Below are 18,222 nucleotides of genomic sequence, written 5' to 3'. Positions count from 1 at the left end.
AGCAATCCAGCTTACATCACATCTCAGCTTTAAAAGCTCAACTCCACACTCTCTATTTCTGAATTGAGAAAGCTCCTCGGATGAGAAGCGAAACATCTTCAGCTACAGAATAGAAGTCCAGTTGTTTTTGTTTTTTAACTTTTTTTTAAATTTACCATGGCCTGGATGACTGAGAATCTACACCAGCGTTTAGTATTAATCTTGTTGGGTTCCTCACGTTTTAGAGCAGGGGTGTCCAATCCTGGTCCTCGAGGGCCACTATCCTGCATGTTTTCCTTGTTTCCCTGCTCCAACACACCTGATTCGGTTGTTAAATCGCCTCTTCATGTTCTGCAGAAGCCTGTTAATCACCCATTGAGTCAAATCAGGTGTGTTGGAGCAGAGAAACAAGGAAAACATGCAGGATGGTGGCTCTCCTAGACCAGGATTGGAGACCCCTGTTTTAGAGTTTCATTTAGCACACCTGAGGTCACTCATTAATCACCCTTCAATCCATATATGCCCTTTGGTTTTGCTCAGACTTTATCATAGTGTTTTTAGCTGTGTATCTTGCTGGTTTCCTAGTTTCTTCTCTTTGCTGCAGGATTCCAGAAATCTTAAATCTGCCCTCTGTGCCTACATTTGGGTCCTCTCAACAACTCACCACTAAATGCCAGTTTGCTCTTGTGTTGTGGTTTCCTGAGATTTATAGGCACTCTCTTATGCACAACCTTCTGATAAGGACATTGCAGCACTGTTATTTGTTTAGTTTTTTTCTGCTAGTCTGTTATAAATTTGCTGCTGTTGTTGACTGTCAGGTTGTATAATGTCATCTGGGCTAAAAGTTAACTTTTGAACAGTTGGCTTCACATTTGACTCAAGAACATTTTGGTATAAAGAGTTCTTAGTTGACTGCCAAATGAGTCCAAATCATTAACCCTCTGACACTTTGGTATGAGGTGATTGGGCTGATATATATGTTGTATTTGGTTTTTGTCAAACCTGATTATGTGCATTTGTGGTTTCTCCGCTTTGATTTTGTCTGTCCAAAGAATTGTTCCAAAAGTCTTGAGGTTTGCTAATAAGCTATTTTGCAAACCTCAGTCATGCTGCCATGTTCTTTTTGAAGAGAAGACTTTTTTTTCCTGGCCATCCTTCTGAATAAGCCATACTTTAGGTTTTTCAAAGTGTACTCCTGCCATGATCTCTTAACACTTAACACCTAACACACCAACTGAGGCCTAAAAGGTATAACATTCAAATTTTGTTTTCATCACCCACCAACAAAAGGCGAAGGTGGACAATAATGTTTTTGCCCATGTTTATGTGTGTGTCTGTGTGTTACCAAAGTGTCTCAGATGGCATTTAATGAAACTTGAAAGCAGTCATTGAATGTACATTTACAATTGACTGATTTGTGGAGTCAACATGATTTAAAATGGCTGCTACAGCCAAATAAAATTTAAAAACATAAAACTGACAATAACTCAAACAATTCTACAGATATTGACCTAAACTTCCGTGTGGTTTTCAGAGTCATTCACAACGTATAGTCCAAGTGATACTAGTGAAATTTAATTTTCATTGTAGAATAATGGGCTTTTGCCATCCCAGATCAATTGGCAGAAACTTCTTTCTTATTGTTTCTGAATTCTTTCCTCTTTGTTTACACACCAGAATGATTCAGAATAGCAAACTGCCAAAGCTTCTGCTTTTATAGGTCTCACACTTGATGGTGATCAGCTAATCGATTGTATTCAGTTATTTGTATCCAAAATGTGCCTTTTATATTCCAACAAAGCAGTAAGTTTTTACACACCACTCATCTGTTAATTCAGCTAAGGCAATTTTTTTTTGCACAAGTCACATTTAATAACATCCATCACTGGTTCATAACCTGCCAGCTAATAAAACATAGTCAACATTTCTCAGTTTGATATATTAGGTTTTAAATTTCACTGTGTGGTTTCTTGTCCACCTCTTTCAGCACAAAGATAGATAATCTAACTGTAACTTTTTATTCATTTGCTAAGATGTGAATGTTTTTACAAAATGCTTTCATTATTTAAGTTAGAAACATTTTAAACTGGCGTTTGATTCATTAATTTTTAACATTCAATACCCCACGCCTCTGCCAGTCCCTCGCTCACCTCCTGCCCCTTCTCAGGGCTGTCTGTCCCCTGAGAGAGATTGATGGTTGAGAGTGTTTGCTAGGCAGCGGCCACAGATCACAGTACATCCGCCTCTGGGGAGGGTAGCGGTTAATTGCCAATGAACCATTAATCATAGCAGCCAGGCCTTTCATTACTGAAAAGAATTAACATCAGTAGCTGGGAGACTGCAGCCATGGCCAGCCGGGACACAAAGAAAGTTTGTTTTAGTCAGATATGAGTAGGTTTTACTGATTGAAGCAATACATTCTTCCTTTCGAAACTTCAGACAATATGTACTGTCTGTTTGCTTTGTGCATTTTTGTATATTCAGATGTAAACTTATGGGTTTGTGTATACACTTTTTCCAGCTCGTCATCTTTTCAGAAATGGTAACTGTGCTGGTTAAGCCTAGAAATAGCAGACCTCACCTATAAATACATGATGTTGCCACAGCTTGACTTGCAACTTCTGTGTTTCAGCTCCAACTGAGTCCCCGCTGAGACCTAATCTGGGTGAGTGTGTATTTTATTGCATGCTGACAATTCCTTTATTTTCAGAATTACCTTCACAAAGGTATGAGTCATTAAAAAAGATCCGTTATCATATACACTGTGTTTAACTGTGGGCATGTTGTTGACTGTATGCTTGTAGTGGAGCTCCATGGTAAACACGCTGTGCTGCGAGATGATTTTGACTCCAACATGCAAGGAGAGTTGGATCCTAACATATGGTAGGTGTCAAAAGTTACAGCTTCTCTTGTGGTCTTAAAGGCAACTTGTGTTTCCTGTTTCTGACCTCATATTCCATGTGCCGACAAGGTTCTAACTGGTTTGCACAAACAGATTCGAACATCTAGAAGCCTTCAGGGTGCAGCTGCGATCACTTCAGCACTTTTCTTTATATGTATTACGTTCTAACGCGGGTTTTGTTCCCCTCTTTTAAACTCTGCTGTGTTTACAGGTCTGAGTGCAGTAACTGTGAGGTTGGAGAGCAGTGTGGTGCGCTGATGCATGGCAGAGCGGTCACTTTCTGCGAGCACTTTGGAGAGCGAGAGCTGGTAACTGCCACACTTGACCACACTGCAACCACTGTATATTCCATGGCCCATTGACTGTAAATCCAAACCACGACCACATCCACAGTGAATTACAACACACTGATGATGTTATGTTCAAATATCTCTGCAGCACTTCACTCAAAGTCCTCAGCTCAACATGAGATGTTTGATCGTGGTAACAGAATTTGCTTGATCTGGTTTTGTAAGACAAAAACCCCTCAAATTTTCAAAATTGAATTTATCACACACTGCCATTAATTGTTCATCTATCCTGTTTTTTTCCTCTTTATTTACAAAGTGGATTTCAAACAGTTTGTTCCGCTGTAGGAGATTAGAGCGAGCTCACAGCAGAGAAGTGTTTATTGCCTCATGGTTCGGCTTCCTTCTGTGATAAGCAGTTGCTTTTGTTTGTTACTGTTCCAGATGTTTTATGCTGCTGCCTGGCAGCACTTCTGTCAAAATCCATCAGAAATGCACAAAAATACACAGTCGGGAACACAAACACATTTAAGCAAAGACTGTCACAAATACTCTGTTAAACAAACAGCTCACAGACAACTCACTCATTCCACACAGCAAATCATTGTTTTAATATTACAAAGACAAAAAAAAAAAGTTTGAACAGTTTAAAAACCTTTATTTTTGTTTTCCTTTTTTTTGTTTCAGTTTTCCTCTCTACAGTATTGACATTGAAACATATAAAACATCCTTTTAAGACATTTATTTAACTCATGAACTCTCATCTCTGTTGATTAAATTTCATATTTAGGTGTTTTTTTTTTCCCAACAGAACAAAAAATAATTTCTACCTCAGACCTTGAGTTTGTTTCAGCTGTTTAACCCTTTAGAAAGATAGTACAGATCTTTTGACTCCAGCTTCCATGGAAGATTATGACGAATCACACAGAATTGTATGTAAAGAACTGTGTAACACAAAACTGATGATGATGTAAATGTTTATAAATTAGAGTTTGCATAAACCACTATCGTTATAAGACAACAAGAAATTTTAAATGAGCTGGATGGTTCAGATCCCACTACCCACTTCAAAAGATCTGAACTTTGCTTAACTCTGCTCAAACACCAGTCACAACACTCTGAATCAGCAGCTTCAGCAAACAGGTAATGATGAGATGTCAATGTTAGGTGCCCTTAGTCCTGATCATCTGCTCGGACAATTAGTTCTGATTTGATATGATAATTTTCTTTAGTTTATTATTTATGAATGCCTGTCAATTCAAGTTTTGAAGACTGTCTTTGAAATGCAGATGCTTTAAGGTAGAAACTCTTTGATTCGTTCATTTAATGTTTTCAAACACATTAAAAAAATGATTATATGAATATGTTTAAAAATGTGCCTTTAAAAATCTTGTGTATTTTCCTCAGACCACTGTACCTCTCAACACCAGCACAGCTTCAGTCCTACAGTTTGCCCTGGGTGAGTATTCAGTCTCAGGCCCTGCAACAACACACTGTATGCAGACAGACTTTATGCTACACATTTACATATAAAACCTTTATAAATCTTTGTTAGATCTTAGACTGTAACCCTGCATCAAACTGGACAAAGTACCTCTTTATTATCTGTGAGTAATACTGCTGGTACAAACAATAGTTCAGCTTTTTTTTTTCCTTGTCCCACTGTCCTCTTCACCTGTCACAGCAATGAATGATTCATAATACTCTGAAAAGATACTGAGAAGGCCAAGTTTTTAGAGGTGTTGTATTTTTCATGTCCATTACATCCATCCGGCGGTTCTCATGGGAATCAGGCAAAAAGGAAATAAGCGTACATAATGCCATGCCTCACCCCATCCCCCCCCCTCTGTTTTAAGGTCATTAATGTGAGTTTGGGTAGTATATTGTATAAAAAAGTTTAGTAGAGTTGTGCCATTAGGTGGTATCAGGTTAATGCACGTTGTATTCAGTGAGGATGGACTCAATGGTCACAAAGTGTGGGAAGAAGAGGAGTAAATGTTTGGGTGGGGGGGGGGCGGGTGGGTTCTGCCTCCATTAGCAGCCTTTGACCCCATCTACTCTCGCAGCATCCACACAACATAAGACTATGTTTAAAAGTAGTTCTAATCTCACAATCATCATAGTGCGCAATACTGGTGTACGGGCAGATGGAAAATCTATCTGTTGTTTAGGCTTCAGTCTGTCTCTTCTCCTGCAGTTTGTCAGCTTCATTCTGATCATTAGCTACATCCTGACACCATTTACAATTTATTTTCCTCTTGGACACAGGAGACTGGGCTTTTAGAGGAAAAATCAGCACGTCTGAAGAATACAGAGGATTATTGTTCTTTGAATTGAATTCATCATTTGAGCAAGTTGTTTCATTCTGTAGCTGTTCACTCAACAGTGGACACTTATTGATCCAATGTGTTTGTCTTTTCTGTCTGTCCACGTTCCCCAGGCTCAGGCTCCTGCCGGTTCAGTTACTCAGACCCCAGCATCACAGTGTTTTACAGCCAGAGTGGCAACGCCAACACCTCTGATGACTGGATCACACTGGAAAAGATCAGGTCTCTCTCTTGCTCTTACTTTCCTTCCTTTTGCCTCATCCATCCCACAGTCCTTCCATCTGTTACAAACACCCGCCCTCCCTTTATCCTCTTCACACCTCCCCCTCTTAATTTGTCATTTCTCTCCTGTTTGTGTCTCAATGATCCACCTGTTTTTAATCCTTCGCTCCTGGTCGCTGGGTTTTGTCGGTCTTCAAATAAACATAGTGTATTGACACAATATTCTGTAATATTTGGACAGAGCTTTTTCAGAAAAAAGAAACCCAAAAACTGATGAAGTTCATGAAGAGTTTTCTGCTTATTTGTATTCGTTGGTGTATAAAATATTTGTTGTTTCATTCGTTTTCAGAGCTCCTACCAACAGCAGCACAGTCGTCCACCTGCTTCCTCTTCCACATTCCTCCAGAGGTGATGCAGTTCGACTTCGCTGGTCTCAGGAGACCCCCCGTGGACCTGAAGGCTATGAGTCCTGTTGGGGTTTGGACAATGTGTTGCTGGTCAATTCTGCTCACAAAGCCCCCCTGATGGAGGACAACTTGGACCCTCCAGACACCGCTAACTGGCTCTTCTTCCCTGGAGCCACAGTCAAGGTGCATGCTAATACACCATCATATGGACACCATACATTAACCTGCACTCTAACTGTAGAAGTCTACAAAGCCCAGTGACCAGAACATCTCTGCAAAAAATGAGCCACTCTTTGACAAGAAAACAAAAGCAGAACGCAATCATCTGCATACAGTTTAAATTCAGTAATAGCAGAAAAATAACAAACTGAATGCTTTGAATCTGAGAATTTTAGCAAGAATGTGACATAAGATTACAGAATTTGTTTATCTGGAACTTTTTGGCAACAGGTCAGTAACATGAGACAGGAAGTAGAATCTGAGTGAAGCTGAACCTTTTCGGACGTACACGTGAGGGGAGGACACCACTCTGTGAAATCTGCAAGGGACACAGTTCAACTGAAATCTTTCTAAACCATGACAATACAAATAATTCTGGGATTACATCATGTACGATTATATTCACTATTAAAAGATTCAGAAAATTTCAATACACTTCTGTGCTGCAGAGACTTGAATGGCCATTTCTCTTTAAGATTCACAAAAGCCTGCCCTCTCAGAACCCGAACACGTAGAGTGTTAACAGAAAAGGTGATGCAAGACAGCTGTAAAAATGCTCCAGTTCAAGCTTTAAAAAAACACAGCAAGTTCAAAATGAAATTATATTTTTAACAACTAACAACATTAGAGCTTCTCTCTTGCAGCGTTTATTATGTCATCAGTGCTATTGTCAATTAAACAGTGATTAAATGATGAGGAAATTATTCTGGTTTTTAGCATCTCAACACTTTTCTAAAGGTCACTAATAAAAAATGTTTTTTATGTATTCTTATTGAGCAGCATGCCTGTCAGTCTGAAGGCAATGCACTATATTTCCATGGTGGTGATGGAGAAGGCCAGAGCTTTGCCTCCACCAGAGACATTGATTTGCACCGAGAGGAAGGAAGGAGCTACTGGGAGGAAGACTTTGAGAGCCCACCTTTAAAGTAAGTCAGAGCCACTGTGATCTATCTCTCACCTCTTTTCTAAATACCTTTAAATGTCTGTTTTTGCTGGAAAGTGCAGCAGGTAACAGGATGGATTTTGTTAAGTGTCACAGCTCTGAAATGTAAACATTCAAATGCTTTGACACCTGTCACTTGTCATATGTCTGATGATGAAACATGCAGCTCTGCATAAGTCAGGCGTGGGGACTCACACAGGTGAACACCATACCTCTGACTGCTACAGAGATGGCAGTCCATCTGTTCAGAGCACAACACACACACTGGACAGCAGAAAGCAAAGAAGCGCCGTCTGATGCACTGCATGAGGCAGAAAGATAAAAGGAGAGAGATGGATCGGATCACTGCCAGGGAGTAATTAACAGGCTTCATGCACCACGTCTGTCAGTGTGCTTTTCCATTAATGTGCAAGAGCTAAAACGGAAACAGGTTTCTGCAGCAGCCCCACACCCTCACTTCTATCCAACATGGTGCACTGCATGCAACCCACCCATCAGGCATCACAAACCGACACGTGTTCAAGAAGGAGGGGAAAGTGTTGTGGTGACGGCACTCTTCACTAAGATTCGTTTTACTCAACTGTGGCTGGGATGGAGACACAAAGCAGGAAAGGAAAGGAAAGGAAAGGAAACAGTTACTGTGAGGGGGGACACACTGAGCTAACTAATGAGAATCTCAAACATTTACTGGGCAGAAATATGTGTTTGTGTTCAAGTATCTCTAGGTGATTCATACTGAATATTTGGCAAAGTTTGTTTGTTTACTAACAAGTCAGGGTTGCTATCCTCACTTCAGTAAATCTCCAGATAGGGATGTTGTGCAAAGCTGTAATCTGTGTCTGATTTGGGTCATTAGAAATGTAACATGATTATCTTAAAATGGTAATAACCATATCCCTTCAGTTTTCCAACATGTTTAGATTTTTATTATGTTTTATTATGTATCCTTTCCAAGTTAAATTACATTCTCCAAACTTTATGTAAAGAACAACTGAGAGAAAAGCCTTATTTAAAGCTTTGAACCACATGTGGTTGTAAACACATTAGTCTTAATATTAGTCATAATTAATGCCGCAAAGCTTTGTTTTCAAATTTATAAATGCTAGTGAAATGCTGAACCTGAATGAGAATTTTGCTTTGAAAATCTGACATAATTTACAAAAGCTTCTCTGCTTGTTTGTGGGGTTTTTTCACTCAGCTGGGACATAGAAGGGGCTGTGTATGGGACAAAGTGTGGAGAGATTGAGTCGGGTGCAGCACTTGTGTTTGAAAGGGAGGGTCGGAGGAAGGTGTGCACCCCTTACCTTGACACCACATCCTATGGAAACCTCCGCTTCTACTTTACAATGGGTAAATGCATCCTAAATCTTTAATTAATTTTGAAATGTACGACTGTATGATACCATGTTCTTTTCACGAGTGTGTAAAGACAGGTGTGTTTATGTGCAGGAGGGGGTGACTGTGATCCGGGAGAATCACACGAGAACAATGTGATTCTGTTTGGAAGGTCCGAGGGCAGAAGGGAACGTGTGGTGCTGGACACTCTTCCATACATGTCTTACAGGGTGAGATACAACATCACTGACACCAGATAAATCAGATAAAATCAAATGAATTAGTGTTGTTGATGGTAATAGTAATGGCCCTGTCATTGTGGTTTTTAATGCACTTATATGTGTTACCCTATTTATATTTATTATCACCTTAAAGCTGACTAAACTATAAGTTCACTGATAACTTGGTAGCATTTTTATTGGTTACACAAATCAGGTAATTGATTTCACAAAATTAGATTTTTTTTCAAGTGTTTTTTTCTGCTCTTCTCACATTACATAAACTAAGAAATTCATGAACTGATTAATAATGGACTGACTCTTCCCTCGGTCTTGCCCTAACTTCATACTTTCTCAGACGCCTGCCGTGGTATCAGTTGCACTTCCATCTGAGCTGCAAACACCAGTCACCCAGTTCTGTTTGGAGCAGAGGTCACACGGCGGTGCTGATCGTCACGTGTGGGCTGTGGATTACATGCAGCTGCTCCCTGTGCTGCCTGCCACCCACACACATGTTGCTCAGTTCTCCATCAACCTCGGCTGCGGCTCCTACCAGCCTGCCAACAGGTATGGTGCTTCATCAGGTTTGTCTGACCATGTCCCATGTGGACATCTGCAAGGAAATCTGTTAAAAGTTAAGTGTTTAAAATAAGATATGCTTCCTTTCCTTCCATTAGTGTGAGCCTGGAGTTTTCTTCCAACCTCGGTCGTTCCTGGTCTCTGCTCCACACCGAGTGCCTTCCGGAGCTCTGTGCTGGACCACATCTGCCACACAGCACCATCTACTCCTCTGACAACTACAGCGGGTACAAAAAAACTATTCACTTCTATATATGTGCAACAAACTATTTGCATGGTTTTTGGTTGTATTACCAAACTGCATTTTGTCCCCTTAGATGGACCAGAATCTCTATTCCTCTTCCGAACGCTGCCCTCACAGAGACCACCCGGTTTCGCTGGAAGCAGTCTGGTACTGGAGCAGGCAACATGTGGGCCATAGATAATGGTGAGAACTCCAGATTCAGTTCAAATGGTTCCATGTTTAAAGCCAAGTTTCAGATTTCTTTCACTAGAAAGAGAACAGAATACCTTCTATAGTAGGTTCTACCATGTAGCAGTCAAATAATGTGTATATAAAGTGGTGAAATTATTAGATAGTTGTTAGCATTATAACAGTGTGAATACAAATAATCAAATCTTATAATATTGTTTGACTTCTAACTTGTAATAATGTCTGTTTCACTGTAAATAAAATATAAAGCAACTAGGTGTGCCTAACGCTAAGATTTACGAACAGTTATCTACTAGTTAGTACAAGGTGACATCCTGTGTCTCATAAAAAACATTGTTCCTGGTGCCCATTTCCAAATGTTCCACCATGTAAATTTCTGTTGTTCATGCTAACAAGACAAAAACTCTCAAAGTCACAAATACTATATTGCGACTTAATGCACAAAACATTTCTACACTCTAAAAATCTTGAGTATCATTGTTTCGTTTCAGTGTATATTGGGCCAGCTTGCCTTCGTTTCTGTTCTGGAAGAGGACATTGTTCCCGCACGGGCTGCAAGTATGGACCCACTTCTTTATTACACCAAATAAATCTAAAAAATCTAAAATCTAAAGTTTTAACACTTATGACCACCACTCAAAATTAATCATACTGTATTATTTTTATGGTGTACTGATGAATTTTCATTATCCTGGCCTCTTTTTAACCTCTTCTCTCTTATTTATCTACCACACAGATGTGACCCGGGCTTCAGTGGTCCAGCTTGTGAACTTGCATCCCAGACCTTCCCAGCCTTCTTGTCAGAAGGTTTCTCTAGTCCACGCCTCTCCTCCTACCACAGCTTCTCTTCGCTTCGTGGCGCTGAAGTCAGTTTTGGCTGTGGAGTACTCGCCAGTGGCAAGGCTCTGGTCTTTAACAGGGACAGCCGAAGACACTTGGTCACTGCTCCATTAGACAGTTCCCAGGCCAGGTAACTTTAAAGATGAAATGCAGCAGAGGAAAATGTCAAAACAATCATTGGAGATAAACTACTTATTAAAGTCTGACTGATTTATGAAAATGTTCCAGTCATTAATCCATTATTTTCCCTGTTTCTTACTCGTACTCTGTTCATATGTTCAGACATCAATTGTGGTTTTAGCAAGGGCTTTAGATTAGAAAAGACCTTAAAATGTGGGAGACTGAGAGGCATCAGAGCAGTTAGAGCTGCGTTAGACCCAATGCAGATATTTCTCTTTTAATTATTGTATCCACCTCCTTCTTCCCACCTCTTTTCTATGGGTGACTGTCAATTTATCTGCCCTTTAAACAGCCCTTTCCCCTGCTCTACTTTTATATTTCCTTTTTTTATCAGTCTGTCTATAAACCTCCCTTGCTAGCAGAAAGTCCTTCCATTGTTTCTTTTCAATGTCTTTTTTGTTATGATTTTATGCAGGTACCTGCAGTTCACTCTGCGACTGGGAAGTCGTAGCATCCTGAGCTCGTGTCCTGCACCTGATCAGCCTGGAGAGGGTGTTCTGTTGCATTACTCTGCAGACAATGGCATCACCTGGACCCTGCTGCAGCATTATGCTTACCAAGGCTTCCACGAGCCGAGGTAACTTCTGCACCTTGAGCATGTGTGCTTGTTGTCAGTGCATGTGTCTCTGTGTACACAGTCTTGTATAGTTACGAGCCAATGTAGACACTATTCTGTGCAGTTAATAGCTAGTGGCCCCACTGAGACAGTTAATGTGTGTAATAAAGACAAAGCGAAAAACGTTCCTCCGTGCTTATGTCTCTGAGGTCTTCATCAGTATTTGAAAGTTCAACTGTAAATGTCAAAGGCACTAATCAGGTGCAAGATGCATGTACAGAATGATGCTGTACAAACATCTGGTTACGCAAAAACACCATGATACAAGAGTCAACGTTAGCACAAGAAAACTGTCTCTGAGGATTAAGTGAAGAGGAGTAACAACATCAGCATAAGAGGCTGTACTGATGAATTGTAGTTGTCCTGCATTATGTCAAAACCAGTTTAAGAATTGTTTTCCAAATGTACATTAATTACAAACAGCAGAATGTGTTTGCGTAGGATTTCAGTCTAAGCCAGTTACTGAGTCACTGTTCAGTCAGCCTGTGTGAATAACTCCAGCTGATCTGCTCGATTTACACTGTATGTGCGTAAACTGTGTGCTTTAGTGTTTCAGCACTTGTTCAGTTGTGAATGTGACACATGTGCTCTTCATGTCACACATTTTCTGATATGTGACAAAAAATGATGAGCTAACTCAACATACTTAAATTTTCTCATTGTCCTAGGATAAGAATCTGTTCTTGTTAATTTATTAAAACATATTAGTGATTTTCAACAATGTCCAATTATTGTCTAAGATTAAATTATTCTTTCGTTTGCTTTTTAATAAAACTGCCTTCAGGTTTAGAAAACTTTAAGCAAATTTAGTGCCTGATTCACTCAGACTGTGTTGTGTCCTCTTTTAGCTCCTAGTATTGCACATCATTTGCCACATCATCTTCCACTTTTCCAGCTTTTTATATTCAAACCAAGCACTGGTGATATGCTGGCATAAGCACTCCCATCAAATATAACAGGTGTGAGCAATTTGCCCTTTTTGGAGCTGCATCAGTTTTCCTCACTGCACAGTCTAATTACATTTTGCCACAAACACAGCAGGCACAAAAGTGACAGAAAGAGAAAAATGTTCCCTGGCTGCGAGCTCTATCTCCTCATGAATGACGTGCGGAGGTAGTGCTCAAACCTGCAAGAACAGCATCTCATTGAATATGGAAAGAGTTGTGTTTACTCAGCTAAAAATTGTTAAAGATTGTTTTTCCCTTTGTTATGAACTGCTACAGTTTAAGATAAAATGCACTTGTTGAGGCTACAAATTTTGTAAACTGTATAATGAAGTTCTATTACAAGTAGTCTCAACATGTGGCTGGGGCAGACTGTCCTCAGTGTTGACCAAGTGCGATGCACATGAGGACAAGTATTTTTTTTTCTAGATTTAGTGACTTTGAATAGTGTTAATTATACTTTGGATGTGGTCTGTTGGGATGCTCTATAAACACAATACACTCTTCAGCATAAAACAAAAAATAATGACAATTTACATACTTTTTAGTACATGTAGTTTATGTAAACACATTTCAACATTGTCAGACAAACATCTCATTGCTGGATAAGATGTTGAATTACATCCTTGTGTGACATACCTCTTTATTTAAAGGCAGCAGTGCAGCACATTGCTCCTTTTCCTCTGTCTCTTCTTGTTGGTTGCAGTTACAACAAACTCTAAAGAGGCACTAAATTTATCATGCTATCTGCATGCCGAAAAGAGCTCTGATCTTTAAAAGTGGAAAGTTTTTGCCCTTACAGTAATTTTCATTATTATGGGCAGATTTTCCTTGAAATCAAAGCATAAAACCTAATTTAAGTGTTGGCAAACTGTCAGTGAAGAAGATATGCTGGCAGCACAGTTTGAGCTACATATCACCTTTGCAAGGGCTTTGTGAATTAAACATATGCTCACCACAGATGCTTGTGGTTTGCTTTGTTTTTAGAGGAGCAAACCACACAGTCCTTAAGTAAATCAGGCTTTTAGTTTGCTTTTGTTGGCTTGTCTTTTGCGTCAGATTTACTTGAGCTTACACATATGTCACAAATAATTTATTATCTAATCACATATTCTTATTCATTTTAATGAATTTCATCTTTCAATCAGAATTGTGTCGGTTGAACTCCCATCGGGCGCTCGTAAGTTTGGTGTTCAGTTCCGCTGGTGGCAGCCCTACCACTCAGGACGTGGTCACGATGTGTGGGCTTTGGATGAAATCAGCATGACCTCTGTGCTCTTCAACACTATAAGTCTTGACTTCAGCAATGTACTGGATGTCACCCAGAGTCTTGGGTTCTATCTCGGACACGTTCAGCCTTACTGTCAACATGACTGGACCCTCAGGTACCCAATGCTCTCACACCAAAACTGTTTTTCTACATCATTTGGCAAGCTTGTGTGTATGACAGCTCATTGTTTCTTACATTTGACACACAGTGTGACATTTTCTCTTTCTTAATGTTAAATCAGTTTCTCTGGTGAGCCCAGCCCTGGCTCTAGTATTCGTTATGTTGAGACTCAGTCAATGCAGATTGGAGCGTCCTACAGTCTGCAGTTCTCTCTGGTCATGGGCTGCGGCCGGGAACCCTCCCCTCACATTGACACTCAAGTACATTTGGAGTTCTCCACCAATCACGGCCTCACCTGGCACCTGGTCAAAGAGGTAAAGACATGTTTCACACAATCTTCATTTGCAACTGAAACTTTTAATAGTCATCCTGCAGAGAGACAAGAAACTATATTATTTATTTATGATCATGAATATTGATTTACCCATTACAGCCTCTGTGATAATATGTAATTAATGTCCCTAAATGTGGCAATTTGTTTCAAATGACAAATCATCACAATTAGTTTTAATCACTTTGCTATCAGCAAATACACGGATGTACTTGAATCAGCAGGCAGATTATCTTCTTATGATTTAACAAAGATTTTCTATAATCATAGTGAGCTCATGAATATTCAGACAACACCAAAGATTCGTCAAGATTTTTTATTGCTTTTGGGGCTCAATAGAACATAATGACTCCTCCATCAGTGACTTTCCTCTAATTCTCCCTTGTGCATGAAAATGCAGTCATCTGGCGAGTACAGACTGTAATTCGCTAAAAGTTTCATAGAGTTAATCCTCGCTGATCTTTTTGTTTTCAAGGTCAGAGAAACTGAGATGCTGCAATAGTCTTTTCAATATGTGCATGTTTTCTGTTTAATGAAGCCTTTTTCTGCAGTATAAATAAAGCCAGGATTAACTGGGAGGAAGTAGTTTTCAGTAATATGCTTTTGACCAATTATAAAACAAAACTTTATCACAAAGAAAAAACTATTTTTTTTTAATTTCCAGGCCTGTCTACCTGGCATGCCCAGCTGCTCTGAGTTTACGGCTCCCAGCGTCTACCACCCATCAGAGTTCAAAGACTGGAGACGCGTTACGCTTTCTTTGCCTCAGAAGACGTGGTGAGTAGCAAATGATAGAGAAGAAAGGATGCATAAGTTGCCCTTTGGAATCAAATCTTCTCTGATCCTAGCATTCTGCTGGTTAACAAGCAAAATTGGCTTGGAAAGCAGTTAGGTCCATCATATAAAAGAAAAACCAGAGACTTCGAGAAAATATCTGGGTTTGTTGTTGGAGTGTTAATGGTACATGTATTCATGCTGAACCATCACAGTACTAACAACAGGGTCTAGTGCATGCCATCAGAAAAACAATATTTTAGTCACAGGCAATTACCACACTGTTCTAGAAAAGAGCACGTGATTTTTTTATTAGATTTTAACTATCTGCCACAACAGAAAAGGAGTGGCGTAAGACCCTTTCTAAAGCGATCTACACCAAAGCAAAGCATGAATGCCTAATTAGATGACACGCAGGAGTGTGAAAACCTGCCTACTTGTATTTTTTTTTTATTTCTTGTTGTGGTTGTATGTTTTGGGAGATAACATTTCCATTTATTAATTTAAACAATGCTTAAGCTGTCAGCTGTGAAGCGAAGAGTTATAACCACCACCTGTTTTACTGCTCTTTGTACAGCATTGCTATAATTCTCTAGAAAAAATTCTTTTTGCTAAAATGGTCATGTAGTGACTAAGATTCTAAACATCTGAGTTTTCCATAGACTTATAAACTCCTTTAAAATAGCCAACGTGGTTTATGTTAGATCTGTTGATAAAGTAATCTGATTAAAAATTACCACTCTTCTTCACTTTTAATAAATCAAAGTAGAATGAGGCATTGCATTGGGTTTAGAAGCATTTTTTGGACAAAACATTATTAGGTTAAATAAATGGTTAAACAGAGTCTTCAGTACCTTTTTTATAAGATATCAGTCAACATGTACCCAACATCACAGATTAATGCAATCTTACAGACTCAACCTACACATAGATCATCTCAAATAATCACATAAACCTTTCACACCGAACACTTTGACCTCCACCCGCATTTCATTCTACCACCCCAGCTCCTAAATAAAGGTGGTCCAATTTCCTGGAGAGTACGATGACAGGTCACGGGGTCATGGCCTTTGATGATAATAAAACAGTCATAGCCAGGTAGGATGATCACACAGTTACCTGATTTGTGTCACTGAAGAAGACCAGGAGACCTCTGTGGTGTATAATTTTTAAAATACCCAACTTTTTGCAGTAGCTTCTGTTGCTGTTCATAATTTCTGTGCTTTTGGTTAAAAGCAGCCCCCACCCCACCCCCCTAAACTGTATGTCCAATATCAAATAATATTTGCATCTTTGTGACATTTTTTGCCTTAATTCAGTTACATCTCATATACAGTAGGTAATCTTAAAACAGTATATGAACTACAGCAGGATGTTGTACTTGACAGGCCAGCATAAAATTAGTCGCTTTAATAATCAGAGTTTATCTTTTAAATTTTAACTATAAATGAACTTGGGTTTCAAACTTCCTGGGAGGAGTCAGTCACACAAACATGCTGTCATTCTTCTTGTGTTTATTGATTTAAATCTATAATTTATTTTAAGATTTTTTAAAATTTGTAGTTAACTTGTGTGCATCTTTTCTGTGTTCAGGTCCAGTGCAACCCGATTCCGATGGATCCAGAGCTACTACGGAGAGCAGGATGAGTGGGCGCTGGATGACATCTACATCGGTCAGCAGTGTCCCAACATGTGCCACGGACATGGCTGGTGTGACCATGGACATTGCAGGTCAGGCCTTACACCCACATTTATGTTTCTGTGATGCAATTTAAATGAACAAGTGAATCAAAGCCTCTTCTTTTTTGCAGGTGTGATGATGGCTTCTCTGGTCCGGACTGCCAGCCGTCCTCCCCCCTCTTGTCTAGCGTGCTCTCAGATTTTGAGTCCCAGGATGCACTGCTGGCCACATGGCAGGAAGTGATTGGTGGAGAAGTGGTTGCCCCTGACATGGGCTGTGGTGTGGTCTCATCTGGATCATCCCTGTACTTCAGCAAGGTAGGGAAACTGGAAAATGAAACTAGCATTCCTTGAAGAAATGACCATCACTTGTGGCTTTGCGTGCCAAAGTTTCAAACAAAAGATCTCGTGTGATCTGTTGGTCCTCAAAGTATGTGTTAGGGATGACTATCAGCTGACTGAGTTAGTCATTTTTATGTTTGCTAAGATTGATTAGTTGTTGTGTCCATCTTGAAGAAAATTAACTCAAAAAGTTTATCACTTGTAGATGTATAGCGAAAGATTATGTTCTAAGAGTTTCAATAAAGTCCATCCTGTACTTCTGGAGATATTTTGCTAAAAGGCAGACAGCATTGCCTCCAACTTTTACTCCCAAAGTTGTAAACAAAGATGTCATCCAATATTTTAGTGCTTGAATTATTTAGGATAGGATAATTCTAAGCTACCCTCACACAAGATCAATATCTGTAAAAGATAAATAAATAAATATTGAGTTATAGGCATTTTTGGGTTGGCCTAGGTTGATTAGCTGTGGTGGCCATCTTGAATCAGTTGGACTCCACACGGTAATGCGTTGTAGATGTACATTTTTTTGTGCATCCATTACTTTATAATAGTTTCATAAAAATGTGTCCTCTGGTTCATGAGATATTTTTTTAAAAGACAGACAAATGGCCACATGTAGACACGCGCAATACACAATCGCCCACCTTTTATAATATACACTTTGTCAAAAAAGATGAATGAAATGTTCAAGTGTAATTTTATTATTGTCACGTAAAATCTAAATTTAGGTACAAATGTGCAGCAGAGACTCATTACATTTTAATGAACTTAAAAAAAAATATTGGCATACAAAGCTCATCGTTGTCCCTGTATATTTTGGCATACATCTGTACGCAGCTCAAACATGTGGTTAATTTGTGTTATTAAAACAAACTGTTTCAGAGGATTGTCCAAACTTGGCCAAGGTAGGCCTTAACTGATTACTGTCTAGTGTCTACTGCCAAAACTTGCTGTCCCCTGAACTCTGAATCAACTCTTCCCCGAAAGTGACGTAGAATAGCACTCTATAGTTCATTCTTTTGATTGCAATAGGGAGGAGCAAAAACTTTCAAGCAGCTGCACATCTGTGGTCACATTTTGTGGTAGCGTTTAAGATAATTCTCACAGCTGCAACTACCGTCTTTCTAGAAAAACAGATTCTCCCAATTCAACGTTTGTTTAATTCAAAGAGTTTCAATTTTAAGTGTGTCTTTAAATAAAAACAAAAAGGTAAAAGTTTTTTGCCATGGGCTATCCAAAAGCTTTTAATTGATTATCCCTGACTTGATATG

The 18,222-nt window shown here is 39.4% G+C and overlaps 1 protein-coding gene across 4 annotated transcripts in view; it reads left to right on the top strand.

Annotated features, from left to right (window-relative positions):
* reln (reelin) overlaps positions 1-18,222 on the top strand; it is a 99,262-nt gene that overhangs the window by 59,953 nt on the left and 21,087 nt on the right. For all 4 annotated transcript variants that reach the window (XM_017405917.2, XM_017405918.2, XM_017405916.2 and 1 more), the window contains exons 5-24: positions 2,612-2,644; positions 2,784-2,862; positions 3,093-3,189; positions 4,576-4,627; positions 5,609-5,717; positions 6,067-6,307; positions 7,124-7,269; positions 8,485-8,636; positions 8,736-8,851; positions 9,198-9,406; positions 9,517-9,645; positions 9,736-9,845; positions 10,343-10,409; positions 10,588-10,821; positions 11,287-11,448; positions 13,580-13,816; positions 13,943-14,135; positions 14,817-14,929; positions 16,520-16,657; positions 16,738-16,924. In XM_017405917.2, coding sequence (XP_017261406.1) covers positions 2,612-2,644; positions 2,784-2,862; positions 3,093-3,189; positions 4,576-4,627; positions 5,609-5,717; positions 6,067-6,307; positions 7,124-7,269; positions 8,485-8,636; positions 8,736-8,851; positions 9,198-9,406; positions 9,517-9,645; positions 9,736-9,845; positions 10,343-10,409; positions 10,588-10,821; positions 11,287-11,448; positions 13,580-13,816; positions 13,943-14,135; positions 14,817-14,929; positions 16,520-16,657; positions 16,738-16,924 — 2,804 coding nt within the window. The remainder of the gene's footprint in view (positions 1-2,611; positions 2,645-2,783; positions 2,863-3,092; positions 3,190-4,575; positions 4,628-5,608; positions 5,718-6,066; positions 6,308-7,123; positions 7,270-8,484; positions 8,637-8,735; positions 8,852-9,197; positions 9,407-9,516; positions 9,646-9,735; positions 9,846-10,342; positions 10,410-10,587; positions 10,822-11,286; positions 11,449-13,579; positions 13,817-13,942; positions 14,136-14,816; positions 14,930-16,519; positions 16,658-16,737; positions 16,925-18,222) is intronic.

Source organism: Kryptolebias marmoratus, linkage group LG11 (assembly GCF_001649575.2).
Source record: "Kryptolebias marmoratus isolate JLee-2015 linkage group LG11, ASM164957v2, whole genome shotgun sequence".
Taxonomy (NCBI): domain Eukaryota; kingdom Metazoa; phylum Chordata; class Actinopteri; order Cyprinodontiformes; family Rivulidae; genus Kryptolebias; species Kryptolebias marmoratus.
The sequence above is the reverse complement of the archived record's forward strand: the minus strand, read 5'-3'. Positions and strand labels throughout refer to the sequence as shown.